General features: G+C 45.0%; 1 protein-coding gene across 7 annotated transcripts in view; it reads left to right on the plus strand.

Moving 5' to 3' along the window:
- Positions 1 to 19,871, plus strand: part of NVL (nuclear VCP like) — a 98,401-nt gene that overhangs the window by 53,521 nt on the left and 25,009 nt on the right. For 4 of the 7 annotated variants that reach the window (XM_032319084.1, XM_032319086.1, XM_032319085.1 and 1 more), the window contains one exon: positions 14,479 to 14,585. The exons of 1 other annotated variant lie outside the window; for it this stretch is intronic. In XM_032319084.1, coding sequence (XP_032174975.1) covers positions 14,479 to 14,585 — 107 coding nt within the window. Of the gene's footprint in view, positions 1 to 1,444; positions 1,525 to 3,247; positions 3,367 to 14,478; positions 14,586 to 19,871 lie in introns of those variants that run through there. 2 more of the 7 variants (XR_004280232.1, XM_032319087.1) reach the window with 2 other exon arrangements.

The following is a 19,871-nucleotide window of genomic DNA, read 5'->3' on the forward strand; positions in this document are numbered from 1 at the left end:
AGGAGGGTGGAAGCCGCCATGGGTCCTAAAGGCACAAGTGGGGAGGGTGACAGGGAGACTCAGATACAAGAGCAGCAGAGGGAGAATGTGAACAACTGGGGTCACTTGAACTCTATAGACATACGTTTCTGTCCCCTTCTTTTTCATCGAGCACATTGTAGCTCCCTCTTTCCATCTAGTGCTGAAGATCCATCAATCAGTGTCCTGCTGTTTAATTTCTCAGCACATTCACTGTTTCATTCATGAAGTATTTCTTGGGTTTTTACTGTGTAAAGACTAGCAATTCAGAAAAGTTATATCTATCCCGCTCTGAAGCTGGGACACCTGGAGTAAATGATAGACAACCAGGATCGGAGGGAAGAGGATGACGGGTAGTTGGAGGGAGAATGCTAATTTAGATACCATGGTCCGGGAAGGCTTCTTCCAAAGTGGTCTGTGAACACGTGTAGCTGGGGCGCAGGGGAGCGAGAGCACCTGGTTCCGGGGATTGCGGACAGACCACGTTCTGCAGCTCACCAGTCACATGACCAAAGGCAGAGGCGCAGATGGTGGTAAAACAGGAAAGGAGTTCATTTCAGTGATGCCAACACCAGGAAGACAGTGGACTAGTAGACTAAGACAGTCTCCAAAGTGCTGCAGATACCTCCAGGTTTGCAGATGATAGGTGTGGGGCAAAGGTTGGTGGGTGGGTGCTGGTGGGCAGCGGAGATCAGGCTTGTCTTGGGGTCAGTCCTGGGTGGGGTCTCCCTGGGGGCAGGGCAGTCCTTATTGCTTGAGGTGGGGAGTGTCAGATCCTGCCAGGAGATGCTCTGCCTGCTGGGTTTTTTGCCTGAGTTAAGAGATAAGCTGGAAAAAAATTTAAAAAGAGAGACCAGCTGGAAAGAAGAGCTAATAAGTTAGAAAGTACAGACTGTGGTCCAGATGGGGGCTGCTGACAACCTCTTTCACAGTGACCCAAAGGACATGAAGGATGAGACATGCAGAGTCTGCGCAGAGCACTCCAGGTAGAGGGTGGGCAGTCAGTGTGAAGGCCCAGGTTGGCATGTGTGCCATGTTGCAGAACATGCTGGAAGGCGGGGTGCCTGCAGTGAGACGAATGGGCCTGGAGGAGAGTATAGGGCCTTGGAGGCCGCGGAAGGGTCTCATGTGCTTTGCTGAGATGGGGGCCCTGTGGGGTTTTGCGTGAGGAAGTGGTACCATCCCATTTTCTTTCCTAGTCCTGTTTTTATAAACTATGGTTCTACTCTTGTTTTTTTTATTTTGTATTTGGAAGCATTTATAAGTTCACAGGAAATTATAAAAAGAGTGCACAGGGGTTCCATATACCCAGTTTATCTTAATTGTTACATTTTATGTAACTGGCAGCATGTGCCAGGTCAAAACCAGGAAACAGACATTTGTATAATAACAGACATTTGTATAATATGTATGTGTTTCTGTGCAGTAGATTCCTGTAGTGACCACAGCGGTCAACATGGGAACTATGCCATCAGCTCCGAGATCCCCCTTGCGCTGCCCCAAATGGTAACACCCGCCTCTGTGTCTTCCCATAACTCCACACCACTGCCAACCTGCTCTCTTACCTACATGTGTCACGTCAAGAGTTTACTATAAAAGGGATCATAGAAATGTGGCTTTTTAGGTTGGCTGTGTGCTCCTCGCATAATGCCTTTGAGGTGGGTTCAGATGCAAGTATGGCTCTGCAGTTTGCTCCTTTTTAGTGCTGAGTTGGGGAGGGCACAGTTGGTTTGACCTTTCTCTTCCAGGGCAGCATTGTGGTTTTTCCGCCCCCCGCCGAGCAGAGAGCCCGATGTGGGGCTCGATCTCAGGACCCTGAGATCATGACCTGAGCCGAAGGCAGAGGATCAACCCACTGAGCCACCCAGGCGCCCCCAATGTTCATTTTTTTAAAGGGCTTGTCGAACCTTTTTCCAGAGTGACTGTACCATGTGACATCTCTGTAATGGCATGAGAAATCCAGTTGGTTTGCTTCCTTCCAGTATTTTGTGTTGTCACTATATTTTTTCCTAAGGGATGTATAGTGGTATCTCATCATGGTTGTAATTTGTAATTTGTATTTCTCTAATGGCTCATCAGCCATTAGAACATCTTTTTGTGTGTTTACTTACCATCCTGTATATTCTTCATTGAAGTATCTCTTGTATCTTACGCCCATTTTCTAAAATTGGATTGTATTTTTTTCAAGATTTTATTTTTAAGATAAAGTAATCTCTACAGCCAGTGTGGGTCTCAAACTTAGAACCCTGAGACCAGGAGTCCTACTCCACTGACTGAGCCAGCCAGGTGCCCCTAGACTACACTTTTTTTTTCTTTTTTAAACTATTGAGTTTTGAGAGTTCTTTATATATTCTAGATATGAGTCTTTGTCAGATACATGATTTGCAGTATTTTTTCTCATTCTGCAGCTTATCCTTTCATTCTCTTAATTGAAGAGACTCCTTGTATTTTTTTAAATTTTTATTTATTTCCTAATCTCTACACCCCAAGTTCAAGAGTTGCATGTTCAGAAGACTGAGCCAGTCAGGCACCCCTTCAGTATATTAATATTTACCTTTATATATTCTGATTTGGGGAGCATTTTTAAGAACCTTTTTCAGTCTTACGTCCCCAAAATTTTCTTCAGTGTTTTCTTCTAAAAATTTTGTAGTCTTATGTTTTTACAACTTAAAATCTGTAATCTATTTTTAGTTAACTTTTATTTGAGGTAGGAAACTTAAGTCTAGGTGTATTTTTTCCCCTATGAATATCCAGTTCCTCCATCATTTTGAAGACTATTGTTCCTGCATTGAATCAGTTTTGCACCTTTATCAAAAATCAGTTGGCGTATATCAGCAATGGACAATTGGAATTTGAAATTAAAAACACAATACCATTAGGGTGCCTGGGTGTCTCAGTCAGGTAAGCATCTGACTCTTGGTTTCGGCTCAGGTCGGGAATCTCAGGTTCCTGAGATTGAGCCCCACATGGGGCTCCACACTCAGTGGGAAGTCTGCTTCTCTTTTCCTCTGCTCCTCCCCCTGCTCATGTTCTCTCTCTCTCCCCCTCTCAAATAAAAATGAATAAATCTTTTCTTAAAATGACACACAATACCGTTTACATTACCGCTGGAAGGAAGGAAAGTAAATAGGTCTAGGTGTAAATCGTACAAAATATGTACAAGATCTATAGAGGAGGGGCTTCTGGGTGGCCCAGTTGGCTAAGCCTCTGACTCTTGGTTTCATCTAAGGTCATGATCCCAGGGTCCTGAGATCGAGCCCAGCCTCGGACTCCCAGCTTGGCAGGAGGCTCGCTTCTCCCTCTCCCACTCCCCCACTTGTTTTCCTGCTCTCATGGTCTCTCTCTCTGCCAAGTAAATATATAAAATCTTTTAAAAAATCTTCAGGCTCCCTGCCGAGCAGGGAGCCTGCTTTTCCTTCTCTCTTTGCCTGCCTCTCTGCCTACTTGTGATCTCTCTCTCAGTGCCAAATAAATAAAAATAAAATCTTAAAAAAAAAACAAAAAATACAATGGTGCACCTGGGTGGCTCAGTGGGATAAAGCCTCTGCCTTCGGCTCAGGTCATGATCCCAGGGTCCTGGGATCAAGCCCCACATCAGGCTCTCTGCTCAGCAAGGAGCCTGTTTCCCTTCCTCTCTCTCTGCCTGCTTCTCTGCCTACTTGTGATCTCTGTCTGTCAAATAAAGAAAATTAAAAAAAAAAAAAAAAGAAAGACGTGGTTAAGAGGATAAAAAGAGGGGTGCCTGGGTGGCTCAGTGGGTTAAGCCTCTGCCTTTGGCTCAGGTCATGATCTCAGGGTCCTGGGATCGAGCCCTGTATCAGGTTCTCTGCTTAGCAGGGAGCTTACTTCCTCCCCTCTCTCTGCCTACTTGTGATATCTCTCTCTCTGTCAAATAAAATTTTTTTAAAAAAAGAGAGAATAAAAAGACAAGACACAAACTGGAAGAAAATATTTGTGGAACACATACCTGATAAAGGACTGTGCAGTGGACTGAATGTCGTGTCCCTACCCCAAATTTATTATGTGGAAATCTTTACCCCAGATGTCAGGATATAAAAGATGGGGCCTTTGGTAATGAGGTCTGTGGCTGGGCCTTCATCAGGGGGATTAGCACCCTTATAAAAGGGACACAATGAGAAGATGGCATAGGCTGCAGCCCATAAGAGGGCTCTTCCTGGAAACCAGCCACGGGGGCACCCTGACCTCAGACTTCAGCTTCCAGAACTGTGAGAAACAAATTTCTGTTGTGCATCATGCCACCCAATGTGTGATATTTTGTTGTAAGAGCCTAAATTGACTAAGACTGATATCCAAAATATACAAAGAACTCTTAAAAACTCAATAATGAGAAAACAAACAAATACGGTAAAGATCTAAGCAGACTCCTTACCAGAGAAGATGTACAAATGGCAGATAAAGACATGAAAAAATGTTTAACAGCATCGTATGTTATTAGGGAAATGCAAATTAAGACAGTAGAGATATGGGAGCCTGGGTGGCTTGGTGACTTAAGCCTCTGCCCTTGGCTCAGGTCATGATCTCGGGGTCCTGGGATCGAGCCCCGCATTGGGCTCTCTGCTCAGCAGGGAGCCTGCTTCCTCCTCACTCGCTCTCTGCCTACCTTGTGATCTCTCTCTGTCAAATAAATAAATAAAATCTTAAAAAATTTTTTGAAATTTAAACAGTAGAGATACCATTGCACATCTACTGGAATGGCTGAAATCCAAACACAGACAACACTAAATGGTGACAATATGGAGCAATAGGAATTCTCACTTGTTGATGGCAGGAACGTAATAAAATGGTACAGCCACCTGAAAGACAGTCTGGCAGCTTCTTTAAAAATGAAACAGGGACAACTATCTGGCTCAGGTGGTGGAGCGTGTGACTCTGGATCTCAGAGTTGTGAGTTTGATCCCCACACTGGCTGTAGAGTTTACTTAAAGACAAAATCTTTAAAGAAAGAAACATCCTTACCATAAAGTGCCTAACTTGTAATTGTGGGTGTTTCGATGCTCCTCTCAGTCCTGTTGGCTGCACATCTTTGCGGTTCTGTTGTGCATATTCATTTAGAACTGTCTTTTGGTGGGCTGATATGTATGTTCTGTCATTACATTAAGTCCTTCTCAGGCCCCTGACAGGTTTCTTTTGAAGTATATTTTATCTGCTATTAATATAGCCATTTCTGATTTCTTTTGATTGATGTTTCCATGGTGTATCTTTTCTATCCATTTAATGTCACCCTATTGATGTCATTACATGTGAAGTGAGTTTCTTATAAACAGCAGATAAGGTCCTTTTTATTTATTTATTTTTTTAAGATTTTATTTATTTGACAGACAAAGATCACAAGTAGGCAGAGAGGAGGAAGCAGGCTCCCCGCTGAGCAGAGAGCCCGATGTGGGGCTCGATCCCAGGACCCCGGGATCATGACCTGAGCCGAAGGCAGAGGCTTTAACCCACTGAGCCACCCAGGCACCCCAAGGTCCTTTTTAAAATCCACTCTGCCAATCTCTGCCTTTTAATTGGTATATTTAGAGTGTTTCCATTTAGTATACATTTTTACTCTTCCCATAGTTTTTCTTTTCTGGTGTTCCTAATTTTTTTCTATCATTTTCTTTTTGTTTTAGGAACTTCTTTGAGCTATTCTTTTAGGTATGTTCAGCTTGTAGCAAATTTTCTTGGTTTTCATTTACCTGTGAATGTCTTCATTTCAGTTTCTTTCTTGAAGTCTGTCTATGCTAGATAGGCAGTTCTGGGTTGACTGTTTTCTCTGCCAGTACCTGAAAATTGTGCCACGTCCTGCCAGCGCTTGTGATTTCTGAACATAGACTAGCTCTCCTTTGAATGTTCTAACGGCACAGGGAGGGTGGTGTCACTGTTCTCTGCTTTTGTTTTTAACTTTTTATTTCTGTTTTTCAAATATTTTAGTTATTTATTGGAGACAGAGAGAGGGAAAGAGAATCCAAGTAGGCTCCATGCCCAGTGCAGAGCCTGATGCGGGGCTCAATGCCATGACCCTGAGATCACAACCTGAGCTAAAACCAAGACTGAGCCCACTCAGGTGCCCCTCATATACTTTTTTTAGCTCTTTCTCTTTTCCTCCTGGGACTCCTGTGACACACATGTTAGATCTTTTGTTATAGTCCCTGAGGCTTTGTTGCTGGTTCTTTCCATCCTGTTTTCTCCGTGTTGTTCATATTAGGTAATTTCTGTTCTTCAGGTTCACTCGTTCTCTCTGTTGTCTCCATGGTTCCGGTGAGCCTGTCCAGTGAGGTTTTCCTTTTGTTTGCTCAGTTTTGCCATTGAAAATTTTGTTTACTTTTTTTTTAAAATATGTTTTTAAATATTTTTAAGGTTTAAAAAGTGTTTAAAGTTTGTAGTTCCTAGTAGGAAAACATTATCTGAATGAATACCCTAATGGCAAACCACTGTAGAATGTTTCAGTTGCATGGGGAGCAGAGGGGTAGGGATTCTCTTCACAGCACCCCAGCTTTCTTCATGAGAAGGTCAGAGGTACACTGGTTTGTATTATTGCGACATCCATTAGGTGATCGAAGTTGCTTTTCCTTCAGCAAGGGCTTTATTTGTCAGAAGGGCACTATGCTTGACCTCCAAATTTGGCTGACAATTTACTGATGAGATTCATAACCTTTGGGTTGCTCTGATATTTGACATATTCGCTGGGTTCTGGGCCACATCCTGGAAGGCCACCATAACTTCTGGATCCTGCATGGCTGCAAGAACTTCCGGATCACTAAGAATTTCATTGAGCCCAGGCATTCCTGCCATTCCAGGCATCCCCCCTGCCATTCCAGGCATTCCCCCAGGAAAGCCACCTGGGAAAGAGCCATACTGAGCTCCTGATTGTCGTCTGGCTTCTTCCTCCCTCTGGGCTCTCTCGTGTTCTTCCCAAGCCTTCTTAACCCTTTCTATTCTTTCTTTGATCTCTCGCTTTTCCCGTTTTTGCTCATATTTTCTCCAATGTTCAGCAATTTTCTGGGCCCTCGGTTGAACTTCTTTCAGCATCGCACTAGCATCTTCATCACAATCCAGTTTTCAAGCAAGGGCAAGATCATGCGCTGCTTCTTCCCAATGGCCCAGAAGTCTATGTGCTTTCCCGCGCCACTTAAAAAGCTGAGCTGAATCAGGATTTATTTCAATAGCTCTGTCACAGTCTCGAATGGCAGCATTTGGCTTCTGTAATTTGATGAAGACACTGGCTCTCTTGGCATACAGAATGGCCGAGCGAGGACTTAGTTTGGCCATGGGCTGAGACTTAGTTTGGCCATGGGCTGAGACAGGAAGCCCAGGCTCCTTGCTCTACCTCCGTTCACACTCACTGGGTGGGGAGATGTGTTGTTCCTGCTGGGCGTCCATTAACATCCCCTCAGCCTCGGTAGGGGCACCTCGTACTCTTCCCCACAACCTCCAGGAACCCAGGGAAAGCAGAGGTGGAAGTGTCAGCTCTCCACTGGGCCTTCTCTGACACTGCCTAGCATGAAAAGAGAAACCCAAGATGGGGAGGTAGCTGTTAAAATTCAAATGACACTGAAAAGCAAAAAATAAAATTACCCTCTCTGTCCCTGCCCAGAGGCAACCACTGGTAAAGTTATGAGCTGTTTCTTTTGTATTTTTTTCCATATTTTCAAATAATATGCTCATATTGCTGTTTCTTATCAGTTTCATATGCTGCTGTCACTGCTTTCTCAGGCACATGAAGATTTGTTATATTCACTGTTGCTCCACATGCGGCTGCTGTCACTGCCCCCACCCCGGTCGTCCCCACAGGATACCGTTTCTGCACAACTTTTGGTCACATCAGCAGTTGGTGTTTACATTACCTGGATAGTGTACCTATTTCTCTGCGTGGACCCAGGAGTTACACTGTGATCAGAGTTCTGTTTTCACATAACCTTCTCATTCTTAGATGTAGAAACTCTAGTTTTCTTTCTCTTGCTTTGTTTTGTTTCTATTTTTCATTATCTGATGAAAATATTGACCGTGGTCAATATTACTTGTGTCCATGATTTATTTTGCCTTTGTTTCCAGAGCATTCTCTGCTCTGGCTGCAGTCTGGGCTTTTTGAGTTTGGTATATTTGAGGGTATCTCTGTTCCCTCTTCATTACTGATTGGTAGCCTGGCTGAGTACAGGATTTTGAGTTGAAAATTTTTTTTTCATGATTTATAGGCCTTGCTTTTTTTTCTCTTAAAAGTTTTGTGTCATACTGATCCTTTTTATGTGACATAAAAAAAAAAAAATCTTATTTTTAAGTGCTCTCTATACCCAGTGTAGGGCTGAAACTCACAACCTAGAGGTCAAGAGTTGCACATTTTACCATTTCAGCCAGCCAGGCATGCCTTATGTGACATTTTATTAATTTGTTTCATGTGTATGCTTAGCACTTAGTGAGTCTTAACCCTCTGGATTGGACTTTTAACTTTTTTTTTTTTTTTAAGATTTTATTTATTTATTTGACAGACAGACATCACAAGTAGGCAGAGAGGCAGGCAGAGAGAGGGGAGGAAGCAGGCTCTCTGCTGAGCAAAGAGCCCGATGGGAGTCTCAATCCCAGGACCCTGGGATCATGACCTGAGCCGAAGGCGGAGGCTTTAACCCACTGAGCCACCTAGGCACCCTGGATTGGACTTTGAAATGTCTTCTTTTCTCCTAGTCTCTATTTCTGTCTTAATTTTTCCCCTACTTTTTGAGCTACTGGTTTTTAGAAAGTAAGTGAAAGATTGTTGCGTCACCCTTCACCTGTGGTTACCCTGTGGCCCAGCCACAGCTCTCCTGTGTTGTGTGGTCCGCCAGAGTCCACACCCTGCCCTGGAGATACCCTGCTTCCCATGCTGTCTCCACAGAGTAGTACAGCTAGACCACAGATATCCTGACTCACCTCCCTTCTTCCATACTGGCTCCAAGGGACTGTCCGTTCCCACTTCATCCTCTGTCGGGCTGGTTAGAAACGCGGGTGCCTGGCACGCAGATGCGTGAGACCGGAAGAGCCCTGCCGGCTTATTACTTACTCTTCCGCTCAGCAGGGATCTGTGTCCTACTGTAGCCACACACAATCCAGAAAGTTTCTGCCCCCAGTATACAACTCAGGTGAAGAAACACTTCCTTTATGATGGATAAGTTTCTGGACAAGAATTAGGTATGAAGTTTCACATTTTGACAGAAAGCTTCTAGTTGAGGGTCCCCATCTGCTGTAAGCCCTTCGTAACTCTTGGGTGACAGGGGGGATAGCTTACATGGAAGAGATTCACTTCACCTCATAGGATATTCAGCCACTTTGAGTTCCAAGTAAACTGCCTTGTTTCCTTACATATCTGGCCTTGGGTCATGGCGGTGCCTTGGGGCCATGGTCAGACCTGTGTGTCTTGCCTTTTGGCACAATACTTTATATATATATATATATATATATGTATATATATATGTATATGTATATATAATATTTTATTTATTTGACACAGAGAGAGAGAGATCACAGGAGGCAGAGAGGCAGGCAAAGAGAGAGGGGGAAGCAGGGAAGCAGGCTCCCTGCTGAGCAGAGAGCCCAGTGCGGGGCTTGATCCCAGCACCCTGAGATCATGACCTGAACCAAAGGCAGAGGGTTAACCCACTGAGCCACCCAGGTGCCCCAGTACTTCCCTTTTAAAGATGACTTAGGCCCCAGCCTCACTTCTGCTGCGTCACAGGAACCTGGTACATGAGAGAACCCAGGAAGTATTTGTTTAGTGAATTGTAAGAAGAGGCCTACTTTTCTTTCATGAAGGCTGACCCACCTTGTAATACTTTTCACTCAACACATTATTCACGGTCTCATTAGCCTGAGGATGGATCCAGTTTGTAAGGAAATCCGCTTGATTGAGAGGTGACGTAGCGTTAACTTTACCAGATTCAGATAACTTTACAAGATTCAGTGGTATTGAGTGTATTTATAGACTCCTATGGCCATCCCAACCATCTGATTTTAGAACATTTCTATCACCCTAAAAAGCAATCTGTCGTTGGCCATTACTCGCCGTCCTTCCCCCACCTCCAGCACTTCTGCCTATGTAGGCTTCCTTGTCCTGGCTCACTTATGTGATAGAGCTGTCAAGTCCACCTGCCTTTACCTGGCATCCCCTGTTACAGACCATAGCTAGCCCGTAGCAATACTTCGTCCCTCTTGCCAGATAATGGTCCCTTGTGTGGGTATACGATATTTGATTCATTCACCAGTCAGTGGACATTTAGGTTGTTTCCACTTGGGGGCTTGTGATAATACTGCTGTAGACATCCAGGTACAAATTTTTGTGTGGATATATATTAAAATTTCTGTGGGGTAGATACCCAGGAGTGGGATTGCTGGGCCACGTGGTGACTGTGTTTACCATTTCAAGAAACAGCCAGACTTGTCCACAGTATTTTACATTCCTGCTAGCAATTATAACAAAGCAGTGTGTGAGCATTACGATTTCTCCACATCCTCGCCAACACTTCTTATGTCTTTCTTTCTGGGTATAGCCATTCTAGTGGGTATGAGGTAGTATTTCACTGTAGTGTATCTTCTTTTCACTTGGGTTATGCCTTGTCATGGTAAGACTTTTAATTATTTTAGTTAGGAGTCTATACCAGATATGTGACTTGCATATGTTTTCTCCCAGTCTGTGGGTTGTCTTTTCATTTTAAATTTTGGTGAAGTCCAATTTATTAATTTTTTTAAAGCACATGCACTTTTGTTGTCATGCCATATCTTTTAAAAAATCACTGCCTAGCACAAGGTCACAGGCAGGCAGAGGGAGAAGCAAACTCCTCACTGAGCAGGGAGCCCAATGTGGAACTCGATCCCGGACCCTGTGATCATGACCTGAGCCAAAGACAGATGCTTCATTGACTAACCCACCCAGGCGCCTCCTACGAATGTTTGCTAATCATAATTGGGATTATTACACCAGGATTACTTTTGAGCTTGCAGATCTGGCTTTAAGATCCACTTGTATTTTTTCTTTCTTTTTTTTTTTTTTTTAAGTTTTAATTTATTTATTTGACAGAGAGAGATCACAAGTAGGCAGAGAGGCAGGCAGAGAGAGAGGGGGAAGCAGGCTCTCCGCTGAGCAGAGAACCCGATGCGGGGCTCGATCCCAGGACCCTGAGATCATGACCCGAGCCAAAGGCAGAGGCTCAACCCTCTGAGCCACCCAGGCGCCCCGAGATCCACTTGTATTCTTAAGTTAAAATATGTTTTACCACGTGATACTGGCATAACCACAGATTTACACATCACTGAAACATGGTAGGATCTAAAAATATTGCTCCATGTATTGAAATAATTGAGTTCTTAAAAACATGAAGGCCATGCAAGGGTGCCTGGGTGTCTCATATTGGTTACATGTCTGACTCTTGGTTTCAGCTCAGGTCATTATCTTGGGGTCATGAAATTGAGTCTCATGTCCGGCTTTGTGGTCAGTGGTGGGTCTACTTGTCTCTCTCCCTCTGCTCCTCACCACCCCCCAACCATGAGCACGCGTGCTTGCTCTTACCTCTCTCTCTCTCTCAAATAAATAAATAAATAAAAATCTTTGAAAAACTCATACACAAAAGCCACGCAGTGGACAAAGAATAGCCTTTTCAACAAAGTGCTGGAACAATCAGATATCCGTGTGCAAGGGGTGCCTGGGTGGCTTAGTCAGTTAAGCATCTGCCTTCGGCTCAGGACATGATCCCAGGGTCTTGGGATCAAGCCCTGCATTGGCTGAGGTAGGGGAGGTTGTCCCTGCTCAGCAGGGAGTCTGCTTCTCCCTCTGTCCCTCACCCACCCCACTTGTGTACTCTCTGTCTTTCAAGTAAGTAAAATCTTTTTTTTTTTCTTTAAAGATCTTGTTTATTTATTTGACAGACAGATCACAAGTGGCAGAGGTTGGTGGTTGGTGGGTGGGTAGCAGGCTCCCTTCTGAGCAGAGTAGAGAGGCTGATGCGGGGCTTGATTCCAGAACTGGGATCATGACCTGAGCTGAAGGCAGAGGCTTTAACCTACTGAACCACCCTGGTGCCCAGTTAATAAAATATTTAATAAAGAAAAGATGGGGCTCCTGGGTGGCTCATTTGTTAAGCGTTGGCCTTCAGCTCAGGTCATGATCCCAGCACCCTGGGATCGAGCCCCACATCGGGCTCCCTACTCTACGGGAAGTCTGCTTCTCCCTCTCCCACTTCCCCTGCTTGTATTCCCTCTCTCACTGTCTCTCTCTCTCTGTCAAATAAATAAATAAAATCTTAAAAAAAAAAAAAGCCATATGCAAGAAAAATCACCTTTAATACACACACTTATTACCACACGTAAAAATTAACTCAGAATGGATCAAAGATCAGTGACAACTAACAGCTGTAAAATTCCAGGAAGAAAACAGGAGAGAAATGTTTCCTACCATGGATTAAGTGAAGATTGCTTAGGTGTGACGCCAAAAGCACAATCTTTTAGAGCAAAAAGATAAATTGAACTGCTCTTCACAAGATGCCACTGAGTGAACACAAGGCCAAAACTACACTGACTAGGAAAAAATACTTACAAAGTGTATATGTGGTCAAGGATTTATATCTGGAACGTAGAATGGATTCTCAAAATTCAGCAACTGAAGAACATTAAAAATTGGCTGAACACTGCACAGACCCTTCCCTGTCATGAGTATACAGGCAGCAGATAGACCTGAAAATGTGCTCGGCCTCATTAGCCCTCAGGGAGATGCTAGTGAGATCCCGCTACAAACCTTAGAATAACTATCTAAAATGAAAACGACTATACCAAGTATTGGCAAGGAGGGGAATGTCAACTGGCACAGCTAGTCTGGAAAACAGTTTGTTGGTGTTTTTAAATTTCAGGCTACCACTATGGTGGGATGTAGCCATACTGCTCTGCATCCCACACTTAGCAAGGGAAACACACCAAGACTGGTACTCCAGAACTGGAAACCAAATGGTGATCAGCAGAGCAATGGAAGAATAAATCGTGGCATAGCTGCACAGGGCAATACTCCCCAACCATAAAGGAAGAATCAAGTACTAAGGCACGCAAGAACTTAGGGGAACCTGAAAACAGTTCTGTTGAGTAAAAGAAAGCAGAGTACATAGAGTGTGCTTACACATCTATAAAATTCTAGAAAATATGAACTAGCCTGTAGTGATAGAACCAATGAGTGGATGCCTGGGGACTGAGGGTGTCAGGGAAGAGCAGCAGGGAAAGGCCACAAAGCAGTCCTTGGTAAGTTTTTAAATTGCAGAGGTTTCCTGAGACCTGAGTGTGTGGGGTCCTTCGCCCTATAGGGTAAGAGGGCACTCAGGTCTGTGGGATAGCACTCTATCATCATGCTGCAGGGGTTAGGCAATCAACTTTCCTTTTCTTCCTTACTTCCAAGTAGTAGATCCTAGCATCTCAAGAGAAAGTCCAATATTGTGTTGAACATCAAAAGATCACTGAATTAAGTATTTAGCTTCCCCAAGGGAACTGAAGAACAAAATTAACAATCAGAATTTCAGCCAGAAAGAACTCTACCTCTTTATGGAATAAATTAATGGTTAAGTCTGAGTGTGTTCATTAGAAAACACGAGACCCATTATTTATAGGTGCACTTGTGCGTGAACAAGGGTCTTATCATAGTGAGCTACGTGAAGCCTCTCTGGAATGGTTGAGGGCCCCTTCACGGAGGAATCAGGAATGTACCTAATGAACTTCAGTGTCAGGCAGAGTTTGGAGCTTGCTCTGTGCTCCTGCTACCAAGAGTCTAGTGAGGACAAACAAGGGCAAGAGTTTCTTCTGGGGGACTCTGGGAAGGCTTCCTGGAGGAAGCATTGTTTGAGAATCCCACTATGTGTCTGAGGAAGAAAGTATTTCGGAGAAAGGAACCACTGAGAGCAAAGAGAAGAAGGCTTGAGGCTTCTAGGTTGTTTAGGGAATGGAGAGAGAGAGAGGTCTGGTCAGTGGAGTGTGGGAGTTGGGGAGACTGAAAGAGAGGGAACTAGGATGGGAAGATCGGGTCCTTTAGGGCCTTCCTCCTGTGGTGAGAGATACGGGCTTGGTTCTGCCACAGCAAGTGGTCGGCAGGTGTTTTAGAAGATAACCCTAGGGGCATTGCAGTGGGTCCCAGAGAGGGGAAGTTCAGAGATGAGGCCAGTCAGAGGTTGTGACATTTGGCCCCTGAGGATAGGGTAATGGGAGGTCCCCCTGCCGGAATCCCAGGCTCCTGTGGCGGGTCCTCATCTGAGCCAGAGAACCCTGGTGGCTCACAGGTTTGGGCAGAAACATGGGCTGGACTTTTTTGAAGGATATACTCTTTTGAAGGAGGAATTTTAATTTTAATAAAGTCTAATTTATCAATTTTTTCTTTTTAAAAAAAGTCGTCTTCCCACATCTCATGTTAATTATATTTTTGTAAAGATTATATTTAATTTATTGAAGACTTCACCCTCCCATCATCTCTAGACATCATTGACCCTGCGATCCTGCGCCCTGGACGCCTGGACAAAACACTGTTTGTGGGTTTGCCACCTCCCGCAGACCGTCTGGCCATCCTAAAAACCATTACAAAAGTGAGTAAAGGAAATGGCATGGTTTCATGTGTTTCTGTCCTTTTAGATACACACAAGTATCTGTAGCTTTAAATATTTGTTCAGCCTGTGTCTCCCAAAGAAAAAGCGAATGGTTTAAATAATTGAAGAGACTGTCCATTCATTTTATTTGCTTAAAATAAAAGGGATATTTGGAGTTAAATGCTTGACTGATGTATTTGAGATTTTACTCTAATCATACTTTTTTTGTTCTTTTGAATCTTTGATTGTTACTTTAGAGAAATTGCCCTTAGAGGAATTTTAAATGGAATAGAAACTTTTGTAGCTGAGAAGTGAATAGATACAGGCCTGTTATAAATATCCACGGAAACTGAGTCTCAGTCACAGTGTTGAATCTGTCCTCCATGTTTGTATAGGCCAACTTTTTTTTAAGATTTTATTTATTTGAGAGAGAGAATGTGAGTGCGTTGGGGGAGGGCTAGAGGGAGAGAATCTCAGGCCAATTGCACTGAGCGCAGAGCCTGATGTAGGGCTGAGTCCCATAACTCTGAGATCATGACCTGAGCTGAAACCAAGAATCGGGCACTCAATCAGCTGCACCACCCAGGATCCCTCTCCTTTATTTTAAGTAAACTACACCTGACATGAGCCTTGAACTCCTGACCCCAAGATGAAGGGTCAACACTCTATCAGCTGAGCCAGCCAGTCTGGTGCACGCCAGCTTTATGATGCCTGTATAGTATTCATGTTGCTATTGTTATAAAAATAATAAACAACATGGACAAAATACAAAGAAGAAAACAAATCACCCTAAATTGTATGGCTACAAAAATAATGTGCATTGACATTTTTTTAATCTTTTTTTTACGATTTTATTTATTTGACAAAGCGAAAGACAGCAAGAGAGGGAACACAAGGAGGGGAATGAGAGAGGGGGAAGCAGACTTCTCACTGAGCAGGGAGCCCAATGTGGGGCTCGATCCCAGGACCCAGGAATATGACCTGAGCCGAAGGCTGATGCTTAACAACTGAGACACCCAGGTGCCCCAACTTTCTTTAATTTAAAAAAGGCAAAGCTAAAACAGTTATCAGACCTCCAGTAAATGTTTTTCTCCATAAATGATATTATTTCCTAAAATAGCACCCTAAGTGTTAAAAATGTAAAAAGATCAGGAAAACCAGTAAGCAGCAGAACCATTCTTTTTTTTTTCCCAACTCTCATTTTTGTTTTAAGATTTTTTGTTTGTTTGTTTGAGAGAGAGTAGAGGTGAGGGAGCAGATGGAGAGTGAGAGTCTTAAACAGACTTCATGCTGAGCAGGACTCAGTCTCACGACCCTGAGATCACAAGCTGAGCTGAAACCAAGAGTGGGACAAAATGGTTCATGCCTTTATTTGGTTGCCACTAGTAAACTTTAAACCTTAACACGTGTGTAGGGTATTCCATTTAAAATTCCTCTTTCTGTAATGGCAGAGGAAGATTCCAGGCTTTCATTACCTAAAACTGCATAAAGCAGTGAGTGCCCGCTGCTACCTTCCAAAGGAGGGGGTACGAGGGGACATGAGGGGTGCAAGGGGGACCAGCCTTCTGGGTGGAGGCCCCAGTGAGAGATGTCTGGAAGACCGCTTGGAGGAAGTGAAGCCAGAAGCTGTGAAGGGAGGTGCGCCAGACGCAAAGCCATGTCCGGCACGGCAAAAAGAACACGTGTGAGAACTGGGTCTGGTGTGAACAAATAGGATGCTGGATGACTGTAGAGTTGAGGGGCAAAGGCAGAGCAGGAGAAACTCTGTTTGGACCACTGAGTGGGTGAGAGTCTGGGAAGGAGGAGGTTCTGGTAGCTTGGTCAGTCTCCTGGTGAGAGTCAGCTCGAGCCTGGGAGGTCAGGAGAGCCCTCTAGCCGCCACCAGCATGGCTTCCTGTCAGAGACATGAAGACACATGGCTTTGGTCCAGGGCTTTTGACCCAGAGCAATCTGACTCCCAACAGCCCACCTCGCGGGCAGCATCTGGGGACACTCGTATGGGGTCTAGGTGGGGGTGATGGTATGCCAAGCAGCCCCACAGCACGAAGTACCCGACCCAGGACGTCCGCAGAGCCACAGCCACATAGCCCTGCTGTCACATGCGTCCTTGGGTCTCTGTGGCCAGCGGGTTCTGTGACAAGTGCACGCAGCATTTTGTCACTGTCCTGGGCTCCTTCCCGGAGCTGTCTCTGAGGCATTGTTTGCTCTGGTTAAAGTGTGTGTATACAAACACAGACAGACAAGCATGTGCACGTGCTCCTAATTTGTTTCCATGAACTCCCGGTAGTTCTGGTGGCTGGAAAATCCTTCCACTCTTGCCCCTGGGCAAGCACTAAATACAGGCACGGACCGGAGGAGGCCTGCCCGATGGGAGCTGTGGGTGCTCAGGGCCGCACACACTCGGACCCACAGTGATGACCGATGGCTGTTTCCCTTGTGTTCTCTTCTGTGGGCTGCTCAGCACCATGGGACAGCCTGACACGTCCTTTAGCTATAATCCCAGTGCCATTTGCCGGTTACTAGCCCTTGGACTTTGGTAAAAGCACCTCACCTCAAAGGCAAAGTTATTGAGAAAAGAAGGTAATAGAATGCTGTGCGTGGGAAGTATGTGCTCCTGATGGTGTGGGCTTGCTGAGGACAGGAAACCCTCCTCTCCTCTGAGGAGCACATCTCCTAGACCAGAGGGTGACACGCATGCTTACAAAACAACACAGGCCCATTCATTCCTGCGGCATGGAGGCAGTAGAGGGGCTGAACCGCCCAGGGGTTTCAGCTATGTGAAGAAGAAAGTCCACTGACATATGGGCACTGGGCGACCCAGGGGTGGCGTTACAGGGCTTCGTCCATGTGGTCAGGTTTGGTCCATCCACCAGCCCCACACGTCGTTGAACCAGCTGCGTGGGGAGAGCTGTGGGCATTTGGCTCCGTGGGTTTAGTGGTTTGTGGTCTCAGGTTTGGGGAGGGTGCAGGGGCCTTTGTTCCAGGTCACTTTGAGGTGGCCATACTGCTATGATTGGGTGTCTTCAGTCTCACCTGGAAGGAAGGCTGGGCCACGGGGACAGAGATTGCTGAAGAAGCAGCTGTCACGTGTGTCAGTGGGACAGGTCTGGTTGCTTGGACGCTGCACTGTCTGCGCACAGACATCATGATGCAGGTCACTGTGTTTGTTGATGTCCATGTTCTGTGACGTCATGTGTGTTCAGCAGGGGAGCACCACCAGCTGGCTGTGAGTGTGGACGTTCTCAGGTGGCGGTGAACCCCTCAACAGTCTCAGGCCCCATCCTGTGTCGATCCCAGCCTTGTATTTCCAGACGTTCTCCTGCGAGCATATAGTGGGGGGTGGTTAAAGAACCATTTAACGGGACGCCTGGGTGGCTCAGTTGGTTGGACGACTGCCTTCGGCTCAGGTCATGATCCCGGAGTCCCGGGATCGAGTCCCGCATCGGGCTCCCAGCTCCATGGGGAGTCTGCTTCTCCCTCTGACCTTCTCCTCGCTCATGCTCTCTCTCACTGTCTCTCTCTCTCAAATGAATAAATAAAATCTTTAAAAAAAAAAAAAAAAGAACCATTTAACTGGCGTAAATATGGAGATTTAGGAGGAAGAGTGTAGAATTAGAGACAGCCGTCCTTTGGGCAACTTCTACACACAAGCTGGGAATATGGAATGAAAAGACAGAGAAAGACATTTTAATAGGAAAATCAGTGTGACTTTAAAAGCAGCTTTCTGTAGCACTGTGGTTTGGCCTGTTTGTGGTCATTTCTCAGCATCTGTCAGGGATAAAGGCAAAGGAGGGCTTTCGGTGGTGTCCTCTTTGACCCTAGTGGGTATTTTTGCTTCAGTTAAGCGTGTGTTGTGTGCTTCCGCGGGAGACTTGGAGCCTCACACACAGAACCGCAGAGGGAAAGTTCTCAACCAGTGCCTGGGCACCTGCCGGCAGGGCAGAGGGCTGATCATCCTGCGGCACGCACCCTCCCGCCTCCACCCTCCTCTCCCCTTCCTCTCTTCTCCCCACTCTTCTCCCCAATCTCCCCTCCTCCTCGAATGTTCTGTTCACGGTCTATGTTGATAGCTAGAGCCAGAGCTGGCAGAGGGACAGGATGCAGAACCTCCGATTGCCAGAAGAGAACACAGTCAGACCTCCTGCCTGGACTGAGGAAAAGTGGCATTTTCAGTGTTTACCCTTTCGGTGCTAAAGTTTGCTAGACTTTTGCTCCAGTTCCCCAGATTGTTATATATACAGTTTCCTCTTCTCTTACTGATATGTGAAATTGTAGGGGGAGAGGACAGTAAAATTCTCTCATCTTGGTCCTAGAAGTCTGAAAAGACTCATAGGTGAAAGCAACTTCTCAGTATCTTTTAGTCTGTTTCTTTCTTTCTTTTTTAAGATTTTATTTATTTATTTGTCAGAGAGAGAGAGCACAGGCAGAGGGAGAGGCAGGCTGCCTGCCGAGCAAGGAGTCCGATGGGGAATTCAATCCCAGGACCCTGGGATCATAACCTGAGCCCAAGGCAGACTCTCAACCACTGAGCCACCCCAGGCTTCCCTTGGAGTCTCTTTCTTTCTTTCTTTCTTTTTTAAGATTTTATTAATTTATTTGACAGACAGATCACAAGTAGGCGGTGGGGGGAGAGGGAAGCAGGCTCCCTGCTAAACAGAAAGCCTGATGCGGGGCTTGATCCCAAGACCCTGGAATCATGACCTGAGCCGAAAGCAGAGGCTTTAACCCACTGAGCCGCCCAGGCGCCTTTGGAGTCTGTTTCTTAAGAGAACTTTAGCAATAACAAATTACTTACTTGGTATGTTTGGTAATAATGTGATAGAAAGATGTTTATCACCAAAAGCCCCTTGGACAAAGGGAATTTTTTTTAACTTCTATTTCTTCCTTAATAAATGTAATTAAAATGTCTGCCAAGTGCTTTGAGATAATACATAGTCTTTAAAATAGCAGTAAATCCCACTAAAAGACTCAAAATTCCCCATTTTTTTTTTACAGTGTGTCCCAGAAGACTAAAATATATCTTAAAATCTCATCTAGAAACATTAAATTTTCATGAGCTAAGAATATCAGGTATAATAGGCAATGTCTGTGAACCTCGTAACAGTGTTCCAGGCATTTGGAATGTTTAGCTGTTGTTTCCAGTTTAGTGATGAGCAGGATACAGAGGGGTACACTTCCATGGGTAAGTCCAGAGATTGGCAAGAAACTCCAAACTAACAATTACCATGTTATCGTGGTAAGATGATATTAATTTTCCTTCCTTTATTTCTTTACGATCAACTATGT

The sequence above is a fragment of the Mustela erminea genome, chromosome 17 (assembly GCF_009829155.1).
Source record: "Mustela erminea isolate mMusErm1 chromosome 17, mMusErm1.Pri, whole genome shotgun sequence".
NCBI lineage: Eukaryota > Metazoa > Chordata > Mammalia > Carnivora > Mustelidae > Mustela > Mustela erminea.